The sequence below is a fragment of the Pyrus communis genome, chromosome 11 (assembly GCF_963583255.1).
Source record: "Pyrus communis chromosome 11, drPyrComm1.1, whole genome shotgun sequence".
NCBI lineage: Eukaryota > Viridiplantae > Streptophyta > Magnoliopsida > Rosales > Rosaceae > Pyrus > Pyrus communis.
In genome coordinates, this window is record NC_084813.1 from 3,110,937 (window position 1) to 3,126,861 (window position 15,925).

The following is a 15,925-nucleotide window of genomic DNA, read 5'->3' on the forward strand; positions in this document are numbered from 1 at the left end:
TTTTGTTTATTTATTTATTTTTTTATTATTATTATTATTATTATTTTTATATATATATATGGTGCTCTGCAAGCTAGGTTTGTGGGTGAAAACCCAGGCCGAGTTCGAGAGAAGACGGAGGAGGAAGGGGTGTCCGTGCTGCTGAAGCTGATCGATAGAAGGAGAGGGCTCGCAGAGGAGGACGAAGACAGACAGAGAGCTGGAGTCGAGCTTGGAGGTAGTGCAAAGCGTCGAGCTTCACGATCGGCTAGTCGTTTGACAGCAGTCGTTGAAGTTCTTCTCCAATTCAAATGCAGCAGCAGAGGCAAGAAGATGGATGAGGTCTTTGGGTGTGAGTTGACAAACTTTGGTTTTGTTGATCACATTCAAAGGCAGCAGCCATGGCGGAGGTGCAGAAGCAGCCAAATCTTGAGGCAGAGATCTTTCTGATGTTCGACAATGGTGGATAGATCAGCCCCTGTGCAAAATTCTCCTCGGAAACTTGCCCCGCCAAGGCTTCCGAGGCTGCCAGAAGCATGTCATCGTGAACACGGATTGCTCCAGAGATAACCAAACCCAGACCAAATCCAGGAAAAATGTATGCATTGTTGGACTGGCCAGGAACAAAAACTTTGCCATTGTACTCAACAGGATCAAATGGACTTCCGCTGGCAAAAATTGCACGACCCTCACTGTAAGTATAAGCTTCTTCAGCGGTACATTCAGATTGTGATGTTGGGTTGGAAAGAGCCAAAATGAGAGGTTTCTCATTGAAGGACGATACTGCTTAAATCACTTCCTTTGTAAATGTTCTTCCAACACCAGACGATCCAATAAGAACTGTTGGTTTGCCTTAACAGCATCCAAAAGATTATCAACAGGCTCATGCTCATGAGCCCCAGGCTGCTTAAAATGTTGAAGAGAATCTTTACGAGAGATAACAATCAATCCCTTTGAATCAACAAGCCAGATCTTCTTACGGGCCTCTTCCACAGGAACTTTTGTCCTTTTCGAGATCTCAAGAGCTATTAGTTCTGCTATACCGGTACCAGCTTCTCCAGCGCCAAGGAACAAAAACCTATGCTCAGACAGGGAACCACCGATTAACTTCAGTGCTGCCACAACTCCTGCAAGAACTACAGATGCCGTCCCCTGTATGTCATCATTGAAGACGAGATGAGATGGACGAAGAGCTCAACGAAGACGGAGATGGCTCGGGGTTTGGAAATGAACATTTTTGTTGATTGTTCGGATGGAATATCTTCAGCAGGCTTTGCAGCATCTTGATCGACGGCTTTAGCGGTTTCACCAGTGGATTCTCCTTCTGTTGCAGGAGTGGTGCTCTTAATAGATCCGTCCTTGACATACTTGCTCATGAACTTGTATTCCCAGTCCTGCAAGGCCTCAAATTCGAATGGACCAAGACCAGAGATATCACCAGTCAGATCTTTGTCTTCAAACGACATTTTTTTGCAAGAGCTCTGCTAGCATCTTTCCCTGCGAACAGTGCATAAGGCCCACCAGGTCCATAAAACATCCTGCTCTGGGACACGTCATAGATCTAACCCTTGATAGCCATGAGCAGAGGCTTGTTGGAATCAGAGCCATCGTACTGCTTCAATTCTTCTTCGGTGACCTCCACTTCGAAATCCAGCAAAAGGGGAACTTGGGTCTCCTCAACTTTGGCAGCAAGAAAGATACAAGCCACGGCAGCGAGCTGGGTCATCCACGGCTTCTCAACCTGAAGATGGAGGCTCGACAAGAACCTGTCGAAGTAATCCGCCGCGAGCACCGCCGTGAGGGCAGAGAAAGAGTAGTGGGAAGCGACTCTCAGCATCCAGTCCACCGCAGCGCCTCGCGCCTGATAGCTGCCGCTCTCTTGCAATCTCCGAGCTTTGACTCCAGAGAGTACGAAGGGATGGTGGCCAAGTGCACCAAGAACACGGCGGACCCAATTGGCAACGGAGCCAAAATCGGAACATGCGAGTCTCTGGCGCTACGCTTAGCGTCGGTGGCGAAGAAAACAGTGTAGACGAGGGCGAAGATGGTCCCGCCAAAAGCCCAAGCGATGCCCTGAATCCTGACCGTTGTGCACTTCGACTTCGACTTGACGACGCCCATCACCATCAAGATTGTGATGTAGAGGAACAGGAAAGTGGCGATGAACTCGGCGATCCCGGCCCTGTAAAACGACCATGATGTCAGCTCACCGAGCTCGAACAGTGGAGCCGGCGGTGGCTCCTTGTAGTCTTTCCCTTCGTGCTGGGTCTAAGCCGAAGTACCGATCGGCTGCCTCTCCGAGAACTTGTTCGCTTCTAGCCTAACATCCTCTTCCTTGCCCTCCATTCTCGCTCTCGAACTCTCGGCGACTGATGACCGTTGGATCTTTGTGATCTGAGAGTGTGAGTTGGTATGGGTGTTAAGTGTAGGCAAACCCACTTTAACATGTATATATATATATATATATATATATTTGTTTTTTTTTTTTTTTTGATAGAGAATAAATATATTTTTTCTAATACATAGTAACATATGTATTTTTTTTTTTTTGTAATAAAATTAACTTTCTTTAATAAAACATTTATTTATTTATTTTGATGTGACTGTACTTGAAGTTTTGAAGTTTCAAGTTGCCTACGTACTCTTCCAAAGAAGGGATCAAGTCATAACGTAGTTCAAATGAGTGATGGTTTTGATGATGATTTTGCCGTATACAGTTTATGCTCTTGCGGGCCAAGAGCGTTTGGTGCCGTTTGCAGTTTCAGCTCGTGCAGGCAAGGAGCTTTTGATGTCGCTTTTTATGCTCGTGCAGACCAGGAGCGTGTGGTTGTTGTTATGGATTTGTCAAGCGATCTGGGAGAGGCGTTCCTCGCAATCTTCATAGGAAGGAGCCTTGACCGAGTAATTGAAGAAGTCTTCTGGGAAGAGGTCGCACATTGTGATGGGGATGGACGATCTTTGTGTCGAAATTTCATTATCTCCAACACTTTCACATTGTTCTGGAGGTTGACAAGAGCTGTTTTCCCTCCTTTTTGATTGGTGCACTTGTGGAGAAGTCATGTGTTTCTCGTGCAGTTTCTTCGGAGTGACATGAGTCCATCCTTCGATTTCACTTGACTTGGAGCATGCCCCCAATAGTCGAGGTGAAGACTTTGAGTCGAAAGAGCCAGAAGTGACTTCTTTCTTAGGGATTTCATCTTCAGTGTCGTTCTCTTGGGTTTGTTGGCATGAAGATTTGCCAGTGTGGACGATGATGCGCCTCCTTACCTTCAGTGGTCCTTTTGTGTCAACCTCTAGGATTGCTTGGCGCTTCATCCTTGAAGGAATCAAGCTTCGAACGTCGTCTTTTTTCTCCTAACCCATCGAGCTTTTCTCCCTTTGGTGTTGTCTTCCTCTTTCCAAAAGGCTTCTCATTATCTTCAAATCTTTCTGAAGCTGATCGTCGCAGAGGAGAGATAACTGTGTTGCTTTGTTTCTTAAGCTTTAACAACCTTTCAAAAACAGAGCTTTGGGATGTCGGCGCGTTAAGCCTCTTGAAGACAGAGGTTCGGTCTTGACCACCAATGCGATTAAGCACTGAAGTTCTGGAGCTTGACTGGCTCATCCTATCGAAGACCGACGTCCGATGGGAGGGTTTAGGCTCTTCTTGGTCTTGTTCAATGCTCATGCTGACATATTGAGTGCTAGTGTTTTTCGCTTGGCTTGAAATCATCACAGGTGCATTTGGTGTGAAACCAAGTCCGGCTTTGTTGTTGTCAACTCCGTAACCATACTCCTTCAACTTCTTTTGAGTTTTGGTGAGGTTACGTTCTTCGTCATTGACAGTGTTTGAAACCTTCTTTCCAGCCACCGCAGAAGAAGCGAAGTCGTACCCGGCCTTTGACATGAGTTTGTAGGCGTTAGGATCGAAACCTTCCTCGGTCCTCTTGGTTGGAAGAAAGCTTGATTCCACCTTCTTTGGTAGTGCTTTTATGAAGCCTTGTGGTAGTCTTGCGGCCTTAGCACCCCCTAGCTGTGTCAGAGGCAAAACTGCATTTGTCTTGAGCAACTTCACATTATCCGTGTACCACTGTGTGTCGGCTTTTCTTGTTCCAGTTTCGAATGGAGATTGACCATTCTTTCTTCTTGACATCGGGATATACCGAAATATGGGTGCGTTCGGTCCTTCTGACGGTATCCTACTTCCTTTGGTTGTTGCAGGTTTAGCAAACTCGTCATCGTCTTTGCTTGAAGATGGCACAGTCTGCTCTTTTTGCTTTTTAGGCATGACTTGCCACTCTTGCTTTTTAGGTGCTGCTCTGCCCGTGGATTTGATCTCTTCCGGAAGGGCTTCGGGTACCGTCTCTTCATCCATGTAGAACTTGGCATCTGCAAAGTGTGATTCGGCTTCGGTGAATGGCTTGGTATCACCTTGGATCACCTTCACTCCTTCTCGGTAAAATTTTAGGCATTGGTGAAGGGTGGACGACACTACCCCATTTGCGTGGATCCAAGGTCTTCCTAAGAGCAAGCTGTAGGAAGTTCTTGCATCAATCACGTGGAATATCGTGCTTGATTTGAACTCACCCATGGTCATCTCTACTCGGATCATGCCCATCGCCCTTTGTCCTCCTTGGTTAAAACCCTGGATCAGCAGACGGCTCAGGGATAGTTCATTCACCTTGATGCTGATTATGGTCATTGTTGATTTTGGCATGATGTTTATGGCCGACCCACCATTCATAAGCATGCGGTTGACTTTGTATTCCCTTATGTACCCGGAGACGAAGAGAGGACGGTTGTGAGGCTTTGATCCCAACAGTAGGTCTTCATCAGTGAAGTTAATTACGTCATGGGTGACACAACATGTGGCACATTCATGTGGCTGAAGCTTCGAGCCTTCGTCGTTACTTTCTTGCACTTCGTGGTCGTCAGGACCTGCCAAGACTGCTGCTAGTGCTCTTCGCATCTTTTTTGGCAATGGTAGCGCTTCCTCGATGCTAAAGTGTGTTGGCAGACCTTCTCCAGGTGTAAGGGTCTTTTCTACCTCAGTGGCGATAGCTTTGCCTTTTGAGGGCTTTTCTATTTCTACTTCAACCATGTGACAGGCCACAGTAGTGCACTGTTGGAAAAAGTCATTCGGGAAGTATTCATGTAAGGAAACGGGAATGCGTGGCTCCTGCTTCGTAGGTTCCCTAGCATATGTTGTCTTATCATGCTTTATGTTTCTTTTAGGCTTCGCATTGTTGCGGCCGTGGTGATTTCTTCTTTGTTCCACCTTTGGCTGTATGACTCGTGGTCTTAGTTTCCTTGTCTTTTTGTAGGTTACCAATATCCATCCTTCTTCATCATCAGCATGTGCATCTTGGTCGCTTCTCTCTAGTGATGGTTGTGTAGGAGGTGCCGTGCAACTTGAGCATTCACGGGAATGGTCAGGTGTTGTTTGGAGAGGCACAGGATTAAACGATCCAAACGCAATTGTAGTGGTATGCGTTGCGGCCGTGTCCTCAAGGTCGAGCTCAATTTGCCCTTGTTGTGCTAGCTTCATGATGAGTTCTTTAAGAACGAAGCACTTGCCAACAGGATGGCTCACAATACGATGGTACTTGCAGTACCTAGGATCGTTTGTGCGATTCATTTCTTCAGGACGCTTGCATTCGGGTAGCTCAATCACCTTTTTTTCCAGCAAATCATCTAGCATGGCAGCCATGTCAGAGTCAGGAAAAGGGTACGTTTTCTGTTCCAACTCTCTCAATGTGTTCTTGTATCTATCTTGGGTGCGAGAAGGCTCACTTGTCTTTATCTCCTTCGCTTTCTTCTTGGAGGAGATCTTGATGGGCGCTGAGGAGGTCTTGATGGGGGTAGTGTTGACGGTGAAAGCTTCCTTAGCGGGCTTCTTCCCGGTCTTGTCTACATTTGGGGCGAATACTTTCTCCTTATTGATGTTAGTAATCGGCTCCTTTTTCCCATGATTAGCGATACTCAGCTCCATGTCGTGGGAACGAGTTGCTAGCTCTTCGAATGTTCTTGGTTTTATGCCTTGGAGGATGTAATGTAACCCCCAGTGCATGCCTTGAACGCACATCTCAATGGCGGAGGTTTCAGAAAGCCGATCTTTGCAATCCAGACTTAAGGAGCGCCATCTATTTATGTAGTCGACGACAGGTTCATCTCTCCACTGTTTCGTACTGGTCAGCTCTAGCATGCTTACAGTACGACGAGTGCTGTAGAAACGGTTGAGGAATTCCCTTTCTAGCTGGTCCCAACTGTTGATAGACTCAGGTTCGAGGTCAGTGTACCAGTCAAAAGCATTACTTTTCAGCGAACGCACAAACTGTTTGACGAGGTAGTCTCCCTCTGTCCCAGCATTGTTGCAAGTTTCAATGAAATGGGCGACATGTTGCTTCGGGTTGCCTTTTCCATCGAACTGCATGAATTTTGGGGGCTGATAACCCCTTGGCATCTTCAAAGCATCAATTTTCTTGGAGTAAGGCTTTGAGTACAGTACGGAGTCATGCGAGCTTCCTTCGTACTGTGTCTTGACAGTGCTTGCGATCATCTCCTGTAGCTGCTGGATAGAGAGAGATCCCATGAATGTCGTTGCTTGGTCTAGCTTCGGCTTCTCTTCAACTTTCTCCGCTGATGGTTCTTCTTCTTCGTCGTCTTCTTTCTTTAATAGGCCAATATTTGGGTCGACTTTCACGTCGGGCAGCGCATCTAGTTGGTTGACAAGTGCGGCAATCTGCAAGTCCTTCTCTTCCACAGTCCGTGTGAGCTTTGCGATTGCTTTATTCATCTGAGCTAGCTGCTCCTCGATTGAAGTTGCTCCAGTGGTCATGACTTGCATGGTTGTACTACCGCTCGAATCAGCGTCGGAGAGTAGGGACTCTGAGTATTTCCTCGGGCTTTCCCCTTTTGATGCCCTTAGCGAGGCTAGGGTGATCACAGGCTCGTACCTCAAGTACTCTTGTTCCTTTGACAGAGTTAATGCAGGGGCGGAAGCTGCAGCAAAAAGAGCTCTTGCCTTACTTCGGGTTATGATGCCCGAAATATCACCACTTGCGGCGATGATGTTTTTGTTCTTTGCTTTGATTGTAGGAATAGCTTGATCCTTTCTTGATGCCATTTGCGTTTTTCGATGATTTGAGGATAGAGATGAGAGGTAGAGATGTCCCACTGGGCGTGCCAAATTTGTAAACACGAAAAGGTCCTGCAACAAGAAACAAGAATACCGTGTACAAAATATATTTTGTATTAATGATTTTGGGGTTACAATCTCTTTGTAATTTGATCCTCTGATTCTATCTTCGTAGGGTGTAGGTTTGTGGATGAGCTGTTGATCCAAAGGGCCGTCGGGGCTTGATCTAGGGATGAATAGTTGATGAACGGATCTTCAAGGGGCGTTGGGCTTGATCTTGAAGACTGGGTGTATGGATTTCTTCAAGGGCTTTTGGGCTTGATCTTGAAGGTTGATGGATGAGCGGATCTTCAAGGGCTTTTGGGCTTAATCTTGAAGAACGATTGGATGTGTGGATTTGTTGAGGTTGTTGATCCAAAGGGCCGTTGGGGCTTGATCTTAGGATGAACGGATGATGAATGATGAACATTTCTCTTCAGATTTGACGAAGAACGAAGATAGCTTTCTTGGTCCTTCGAGATTTGCTTGAGAGCTTTAGAGTTTCAAGGCTTCAAGGTTTTGGTGTAATGTAAATTTCCTTCTTTCTTTCTTCTTCTTCCTCCAAAATGAATGCCTTGGCTTCCTATTTATAGAATTCCAAAACTTGATTTTTGGATTTAAATAATCATATGAAATAAATCATTTCTGCCAGGTATTGACACGTGTCCTATTTGATGACTTTTCCAATTTATTTCGATTTTTCGTTGAGTCACACGCTACATGTAAAATTTATGTGACACGTGAGCGTTGAAATTTTAATTATTGGTCAACATTCATTTCACCGAAATTTCGATGTCCACATATATCATGCATACAAATTAAATAGGAAAAAATGGAACTTTGCCCTCAACTCACTAGACTGGAACAATACTTTCCACATAAATAAGAGCTTCAAAATCTGAAACCTTATTGATAATAGGAGGAATATGAATATACTTGAGATTTCCTGTACTAGAATTATAAGAGATGGCTCTTTTATCCGAGGTAACCATAAGAAGCTCGTTACTTTTCCAAAATGTCAATAAATTCTCATCGTCTTTAAAGGGTCCAAGGGTTTGCAGTTTTGTCCATGAGCTATTGACTCCATCACAATTGTCCATTACCCATATTTCAAGTATTTCCAATATTCCAAAATTGTCATTATCATAATGAGAGCAAAAAGAAGCGATGGATTCATTATACAGAAAAAGATCATAAAACAGAAAACCGGATTCTTTCCTATAACGCAATTGTATTCTATGAAATATCTCATCACCTAAATCAAATGAAAGTACGTATTCCTCGTTATCGCTTGCAAACCAATAACAAAGTCCCTTCAAGTATACTGAACAAGAACAATTATAGGTATCACTTGATATTTCAATCTCGATCACTCTCCAAGAGTTAGTAGTCGTGACATATACCTCAGCCGTGTGAGGAAAAGCAATACGATGAGAAAATGTTCGCATATCATACTTACAATTTTCTATAATTTTCACAACCTTGTATTCATTAGCTTTGCTGTCATAGCCAAATCCCATTCCTTGAAAGGTCGATTCCAATTCGAATTTTCCCTCCGGAGGGGAAGGTAGAAGAAGGCATGAATCAGGTAGTTGCTTCAGTTCCCTCGTTGCAGGATTGTATAAAACAGCATTTTTCCCTACTATTAGACAGACAATCCCATTGCAATAGCCATGAATCGATACATGATCATGATCTTCCAATGGAAATTGTATATTTAGGTCCTCAACATCATAATAAAGGTTGTGCTCATCACTATCATGGGAAAGATTAATCATGGACCAGAAATATTCTCGTTTCCAACTTCTGTCCGGGAAAACGGGCATCTGAGAACGGCGGAGAAGGATACAAGTGGAGGATGAGAATTTGTTGTCAACGGAATTGCTGAGGTGTTTGGCCATAAAACTTGGATTGTTGATGATCGTGCCCCAAGACTTGCGTATACATTTGAACCGCATCAGAGACTTCGGAGGCAACCTGGACAGGATTTCGGCCACCCTATCTTCAGAAGTTTCACTTTCACGTACCTGGGTCATTTCAGTCACCCTATCTTTAAGAGTTTCACTTTTACGGACCTGGGACATTTTGGCAATTTTGTTCCACGGGAAATCTTCTCATGTAATATTAATATGTACATAGGAAACACCACCAGTTTGAAAGACAATTTAAACCAAAACTCCAAGTCCCTAGGGCTTGGTAGATCGAGGTTCAATTATAAACATATTACCACATATGATGCCAAAATTCAACATTACTAAATAAACTTGGAGTTCCACAACCACAACATATTTAGCTATCAAAGTAAACAAGGGCTGTTAGAGTTAGCGAGTTTTCCAAAGAAAACAGGGGTGATCCAATCAATTTAGAATTTTATGGAGGATCGCACTTTCAAATTTTACTTTTTTATTATTTTTTAATTGATACAAAATAACAGTTCGAATTTTACCTTTTAAGTTCTACATTAAATTGAAAAAATAAGGTGAGCGTAATATTTGTATATGGCCAGTTTGTAACATCACATGATTTTAATTTACTAAGAAAAGGAAAATTTCCATATTCACACAATTTTTAATTAACTAAGAGAAATTTTTCATTAAGAGAACCTTTTTCATTAGAAATACGATCACATAACTGCATCCTTATTACAACCAAGTGTTTTTCTATTTAGACACCACTTCTCATTCAATTTTACCCCAATTTCTATCTACGCTCATTAAAAATTAAAACCTTTTCTTGTTCACCACATTTCTTCGAAAAATACCATCAAATACCCTAATGCAACCAACCACTAATGCACCGCACCCTTAATTCTAAACTTGAGTAGAACAGTTTTAGCGGTGGAAGGCAAGGGCACAAAATATTACCCAATACTCAAAAACATTGCTCCACTAGTCCAAAAATTGAAGGCCAATCAGTAGGCCCTACTATACCCAACTTAGTTCCAAGGCAAGTCTTGCGGGCAATGATTTTTTATTTTTTTTTTGATGTATGTAGAATAAGGTTGAGACATGAATCATAATTTATCAAGACATGAAATCTCTTTACTTGTATAACGAATATAGGACAAAAACTCACCTGCAGAAGTTCCAGAACTTGAAGCCATATCACAAAAACTCTCAAGTACCGTTTGGTATATGGGACAGGACGGAACGTAGTGGCACAAGACGTTCCGTCCCACGTTTTGGTGCGCCTAAAAATTGTGGAACGTGTTGTTCCGTGGAACGGATTTTGGTCATTTTTTCGTTCCACCTTCCCCCTGGAACAACTCGTTCCATCCCGTGGAACACAAAATTATATTTTTTGGACAACAATACCCCTCTTCTTTTTCATTAATTACATTGTCAACCTCCATTTCTCTCCCGTAACCTCCCTCTCTTCTACCCTCATCTCTCATGTAGCCTCCTCTTCCTCCACCACAAACCCAGCAACCCAACTGCTAACCCAATCCCAGCAAACCCATCTAAACCCAACTATGGCTGCACCTTCTTCTCCGGCGTCGTCACCATAGCCAGGCCGACGATGACGACAACAACGCTGCACAGAGGATGATGACGACGCTGCAGGGAGGACGATGACAAAGATGCAGAAATTGATTGAAATGAATTTGCAGGTCCGACGATCCGACGAAGCCTCTGTAAATTGAAAATAAAAACAATTTGGGATTTTTCTGTGTTTGATTTGAAGAGAAAGAAATTAAAAGAATCTGGAACCCTAACACCTCCATTTCCAGAATTTCTGCGTTTTTTATCTTGTAATTGTTTGGGGAACTGATTAGTTGCCGTAAAACGAAGGAAAACGAAACTGAATTGTCATTTGTTGATAATTATTCCCCTGCAAATTTGGATTTGATCTGTTTTGTGAGAGTAGAAATTGATAGTGGCATTTTGTTTTTCTTTCCATGCTTGTTGAGATGCGGTTCAGGTTGATCCGGAATCTCATGATCCAGTTGTTCATGTTAATGGCGTGAGGCACTTGTTTATACGGCATAACAATGTTTACTTGATGACTGCGTCCAGGCAGAACTGCAATGCCGCTAGTCTTCTCTTCTTTCTACACCGAATAGTCGATGTAAGCTCCATCAAGTTGAGAACTGCAGCCATTGAGTTCGTACTCGCACTCAGCAACTGTACAATTTTTTTTTATTCTCCAGAACACAACAATTTACCGTAGCATAGTAACGTAGAGCAATTCCATTTACTTTTTTAACTATCTACCTTTCTCTTTTATATGCTGGTATCAGCTAGCAACTCGTACTTACCCACGCATAAACACTGTACAATCATTTCATTTTCTTTGTTTGAATATATCCCGTCCCGTGCCGTCCCATCGCATGCATAAACAATGTACCAAACAACAGACAGAACAAGGTTAAGTTTGTCATTTAATTTTTTGGTTCTGTTCCATCCTGCGATTACCAAACGCAAAACGGAACAACCGTCCTATTCCGTCTTGTATGCACCAAACATAACATGGAACCTCCATTCTATTCCGTTCCGTCCTATCCCGTCTTATCCCATCTCATTCCGTTCCATCCCGTCTGCATACCAAATGGTACCTCACTGAACGTTCTCCTATCTTACAAAAATAGAATGCTTGAATCACAATAGGTTTGAAGTCCAAGAATGAGGGTAATCTCTGTAAGAGTAGAGGCCACTATTTATAGATATCAATCTTTGCCAAAACCAACTAGGATTCCCTATTAAAATCCACATAGGAACTAAATATGTTTCCTTGTTCAATAAGAAATTGATTTCAATGCCAATAAATAATCCATCTGTAATGAGGATTGGCATTCCACTTTCAATAAGACTTTCCTATACAAGATTGATTACAATATAGCCCACCTAAAACTCATTAATCAGACATACTCTTACTTCAACATTCTCCTATTTGTGTATGACAAGAGTCTATGAAGAAAGTTGAGGTTCCACCATAAAACCAATTGGCAATATAAGGAGTAGCCCAACTACTTATAAGCACATGCAAGGTCCCTCCTTATCAATGTGAGATTCGTTCTCAACACGCCCCCACACATGCCTAACACGTGGATAACATAACTCGTATGACGTGGAGTACGTGTGGCCATTGGGCTTCATATGTGTGACAACATGCTCTGATAACATGAAGAAAGTTGAGGTTCCACCATAAAACCAATTGGCAATATGGAGAGTAGCACAACTATATAAGCACATGCAAGGTCCCTGCTCATTAATGTGGGATTCATTCTCAATACGCCCTCACACATGCCTAACACGTGGATAACATAACTCGTGTGACATAGAGCATGTGTAGTCGTTGTACTTCACACATGGGACAACCTGCTTTGATACCATGAAGAAAGTTGAGGTTCCATCATAAAACCAATTGGCAATATGAGGAGTAGCCCAACTACTTATAAGCACATGCAAGCTCTTTCTTCATCAATGTAGGATTCATTATCAACACGCCCCCCAACATAACTCGTGTGACCATTGGGCATCACACGTGGGACAACCTGTTCTGATACTATGAAGAAATGTGAGGTTCCACTATAAAACCAATTGGCAATATAAGGAGTAACCCAACTAGTTATAAGTACATGCAAGGTTCATCCTCATCAATGTGAGATTCATTCTCAACACGCCCCCACACATGCCTAATACGTAGACAACATAACTCGTGTGATATGTAGCATGTGTGGCCGTTGTCTTCACACATAGGACAACTTGATCTGATACCATGAAGAAAGTTGAGGTTCCACCATAAAAGCAATTGGCAATATGGAAAGTAGCCCAACTATATAAGCACATGCAAGGTCCCTGCTCATCAATGTGTGATTCATTCTCAATACACCCTCACACATGCCTAAAACATGGACAACATAACTCGTGTGACGTGGAGCACACACCTTATTAATTTCTGTCCTTTGATCTTCTTCAATTCATCTTGTCAGGTGGTTGAAAATTAAAAAAGTGTGTGAGAAGTAAAAAGGAGTGTGTGGATTTCTCACCCCTTTCAGTAATGAGTTAATATAGGGTAATTTAATTTACCCCCAGTCAAAATGTGTACTGCAAATTTGTTTGCCCATCTCAATGACCAAGTTGTTAATGAACCAATGTACAAGTAATTTGAAGGTGATTTGCTACCCATCCATCTAAATCCTACAACTATACATGATCTTTTCACTAAAATAATGAGGGGTTATGGCGAATCAACCATCATTTATATCATCAAATATATTAGTTAGCACCATATTTCTTAATGGTAAAATAAAACAGAGCACCTAACAACGTATCTTCACATACCAAAAATTACGAGATCGCTCCTTTTATTCCGGAGTGATGGAGGGATCATATTTTTCAATGACATGAGCTTACAATAATACTACACATCCTACTGTTTTTGAAAAACAAAAGATTTTCAAAAGATATGCATGCTACGAGTTTTAATTATCTTTGATATAACAATATTTGAATATATGATATCTCATTTAAAAGTAAAAAGAATATCAGTAAATCCGAAATGCTATGTTTGCTACCCGAACCGTAATACTAAGTGATTATTATGAATTGTTGCTTAACCAATGCTAGAATTTCTTTTATTTTTTGAACGAACATTTGTTATTATGCGGTAAGAATATAGAGCCAGAGTCCGAGTATTGTACAATAAAATAAAATAATAGACTAATAATATAGAGCCGGCTAATAATATAGAGCCAACTTTTCAATGGTCAATGTTAATACCTATCCGAAAACATAATGCCAGAAGTCAGATCAAATTAGTTGTCTGTGGTCAAGGCTATAAAAAACGCAAGGTGATAGTTAGGTAGCGTGGTGGGGTCAGATGATATTAGGCGGAGATTTTTAAAATAAAGTGCATGACTTTAATTTTATGATAATTTTGACCTCTCTACCTGTGGGTGAAATAATACAAGTAAGCATGATTAAACAATATGCCTTAAAAATAAGACTTAACTTGAAAAACAAACCCTAACCGCTCTCCCCTTTTTCTCTCTTGCACAAAGTAAGTCACAACTAGTCCTCAGCACTAAGACTCCTTTCTTGGGTTGGGGTCGGCCAGCAACCATTTTCCTCTCTTCTCTTCTCTTTTCTTTTCATTATGCTTGTGCACTTCGTAGTTTTCCTGTGTCCTTTGCCATTTTCCGGCGTTCCTTGTTGTATTTCGGTGTTTATTAAAGTCTTTTATGTCTTGACAAACCTAGTCCCCAGCTTTCAACCCCAAACACTCATCATCTTCCATCTTGTTCATTTCCTCCCTATTCCCACTTGCCATCCCTCCCACAAACTCTGTTCAAAGCCAACAACGACGCACCTGGTTTGGTTTGCTGATCTCAACCCTCAGTTCACGTCTTTGTAGCTGACCAGTATGCCGGAAATTCTTGGCCAATCATCCTGCGGTTTTGCCCAAAGCGAGGGTATTTTAGATGCCCCCTTAGCCACCATCCCCTTCCCTTTTGTTTTGGTTCTGGTTTTACTTGCAGGGGCTTGTTTTGGTGGTTCAGGTCTATTGGCTCTTCTCCAATATGGCGATTTTGGTTGGGGATTTTCCCTTGTTGCTAATTGTTTTGTGGTGCGATTCCTTCGTCGAATTCAACACGAAGTTGGTTTTCTTCAGGTGATTACCTTTGTGGTCGCTGGTGAGGTGATGGCATCGACAGCGGTCGACCTTTGCTGGTTGCGGCTCTGGGTTTTTGTTATGTTAGTTTTTTTTTTTTTTTTTTTTTTTTGCTGAATGGGCTTTGGCCATCTCCACTTTATTGGGCTAGTTTGTTGTATTTGTACTAAGCCTTTATCATTCAATGAATTTGCTTGTCCTTCGTCAAAATAAATAAATTCCTTAAAAAACCTGCCAAACGTTTCTCATGATCCCGCCGCACGTATACTTAATTAATTCATTTGTCATTGGAAATTTAGAACAGCCTAATCCAGCTAGAGCTGGCAACAACATGGTAATCTGTCGACGGGAAATTTAGAACAGCCTATATATATGTATGCATAAAGAAAACAGGTCCATATGCTGTATATAACATAGCGACAAAAACAAATTTGCAGTACACGTTTTGACCGTGGAAAGAAAACACGTGGCCAACACAAATTGGGTATAACATGTAGCACGTGTAGCTGTTAGGTTTTACATGTGGGTCAACTTTCTCTGATACCATGAAAATTGAAGTTTCACCATAAAACCAATTGATAATATATATAGAAATAGCCTAACCTCTTATAAATTCTTACATGATTTTTCCCTTTACGAAGGTGAAACTTCTACACAAAATGTTAAGGAAAAATAAAATCACACATCATGATAGAAAATTTGACTTATAAAAGCAAAGGCCAAGTAAGCCAAGACAATTTAGATGTAGTGGAAGCTAAAACTGCCGGAGCTAGCAAAATGAAATCAATTACCCGTATCATTACTTGATTCCACTATTCACATGGGGATTAAAATTAAGTTGTTAACAAAAGCCTTATTTGGTACCTATGATTGGATTATAATTGATAACTAATTATGTTTTCAAAATAATAGAAGTTAGAGTTCAGAGAAAATACGAACTATCACCTTATGAAAATTTATGTAACACCAGAAGTTTGAGAAGAACCTCTCGTATGGAAAGGGAAGCAAAACATGAAATTATGAAATTTGGAAAAATAAACTTAAAACTCGAAAGCTATTTTTAGTTCATTGTGTAAGAAAAAAATAAATAATATTATTGTAATGTAATACACCGGTTATATCCCGGAAATTATTTTTATTTACTTGCTCTTCAAAAAAGTTTCATTTTACTTGGGC

The 15,925-nt window shown here is 41.7% G+C and overlaps 1 protein-coding gene and 1 pseudogene across 1 annotated transcript; both read right to left on the bottom strand.

The window, feature by feature from the left end:
* Positions 1 to 286: 286 nt before the first annotated feature.
* Positions 287 to 1,705, bottom strand: LOC137707760 (NADP-dependent malic enzyme-like; annotated as a pseudogene).
* A 6,281-nt stretch (positions 1,706 to 7,986) lies between these two features.
* Positions 7,987 to 9,233, bottom strand: LOC137707988 (F-box/kelch-repeat protein At3g06240-like). Its single transcript, XM_068446948.1, has one exon. It carries the CDS (start codon positions 9,217 to 9,219, stop codon positions 7,990 to 7,992), a length of 1,230 nt encoding a protein of 409 aa, XP_068303049.1. The 5' UTR covers positions 9,220 to 9,233; the 3' UTR covers positions 7,987 to 7,989.
* Between the last annotated feature and the right edge of the window lie 6,692 nt (positions 9,234 to 15,925).

What these genes read in the sequence shown, in the direction of transcription:
- LOC137707988 (XM_068446948.1), bottom strand. Translation starts at nt 9,219, where the DNA reads ATGTCCCAGGTCCGTAAAAGTGAAACTCTTAAAGATAGGGTGACTGAA.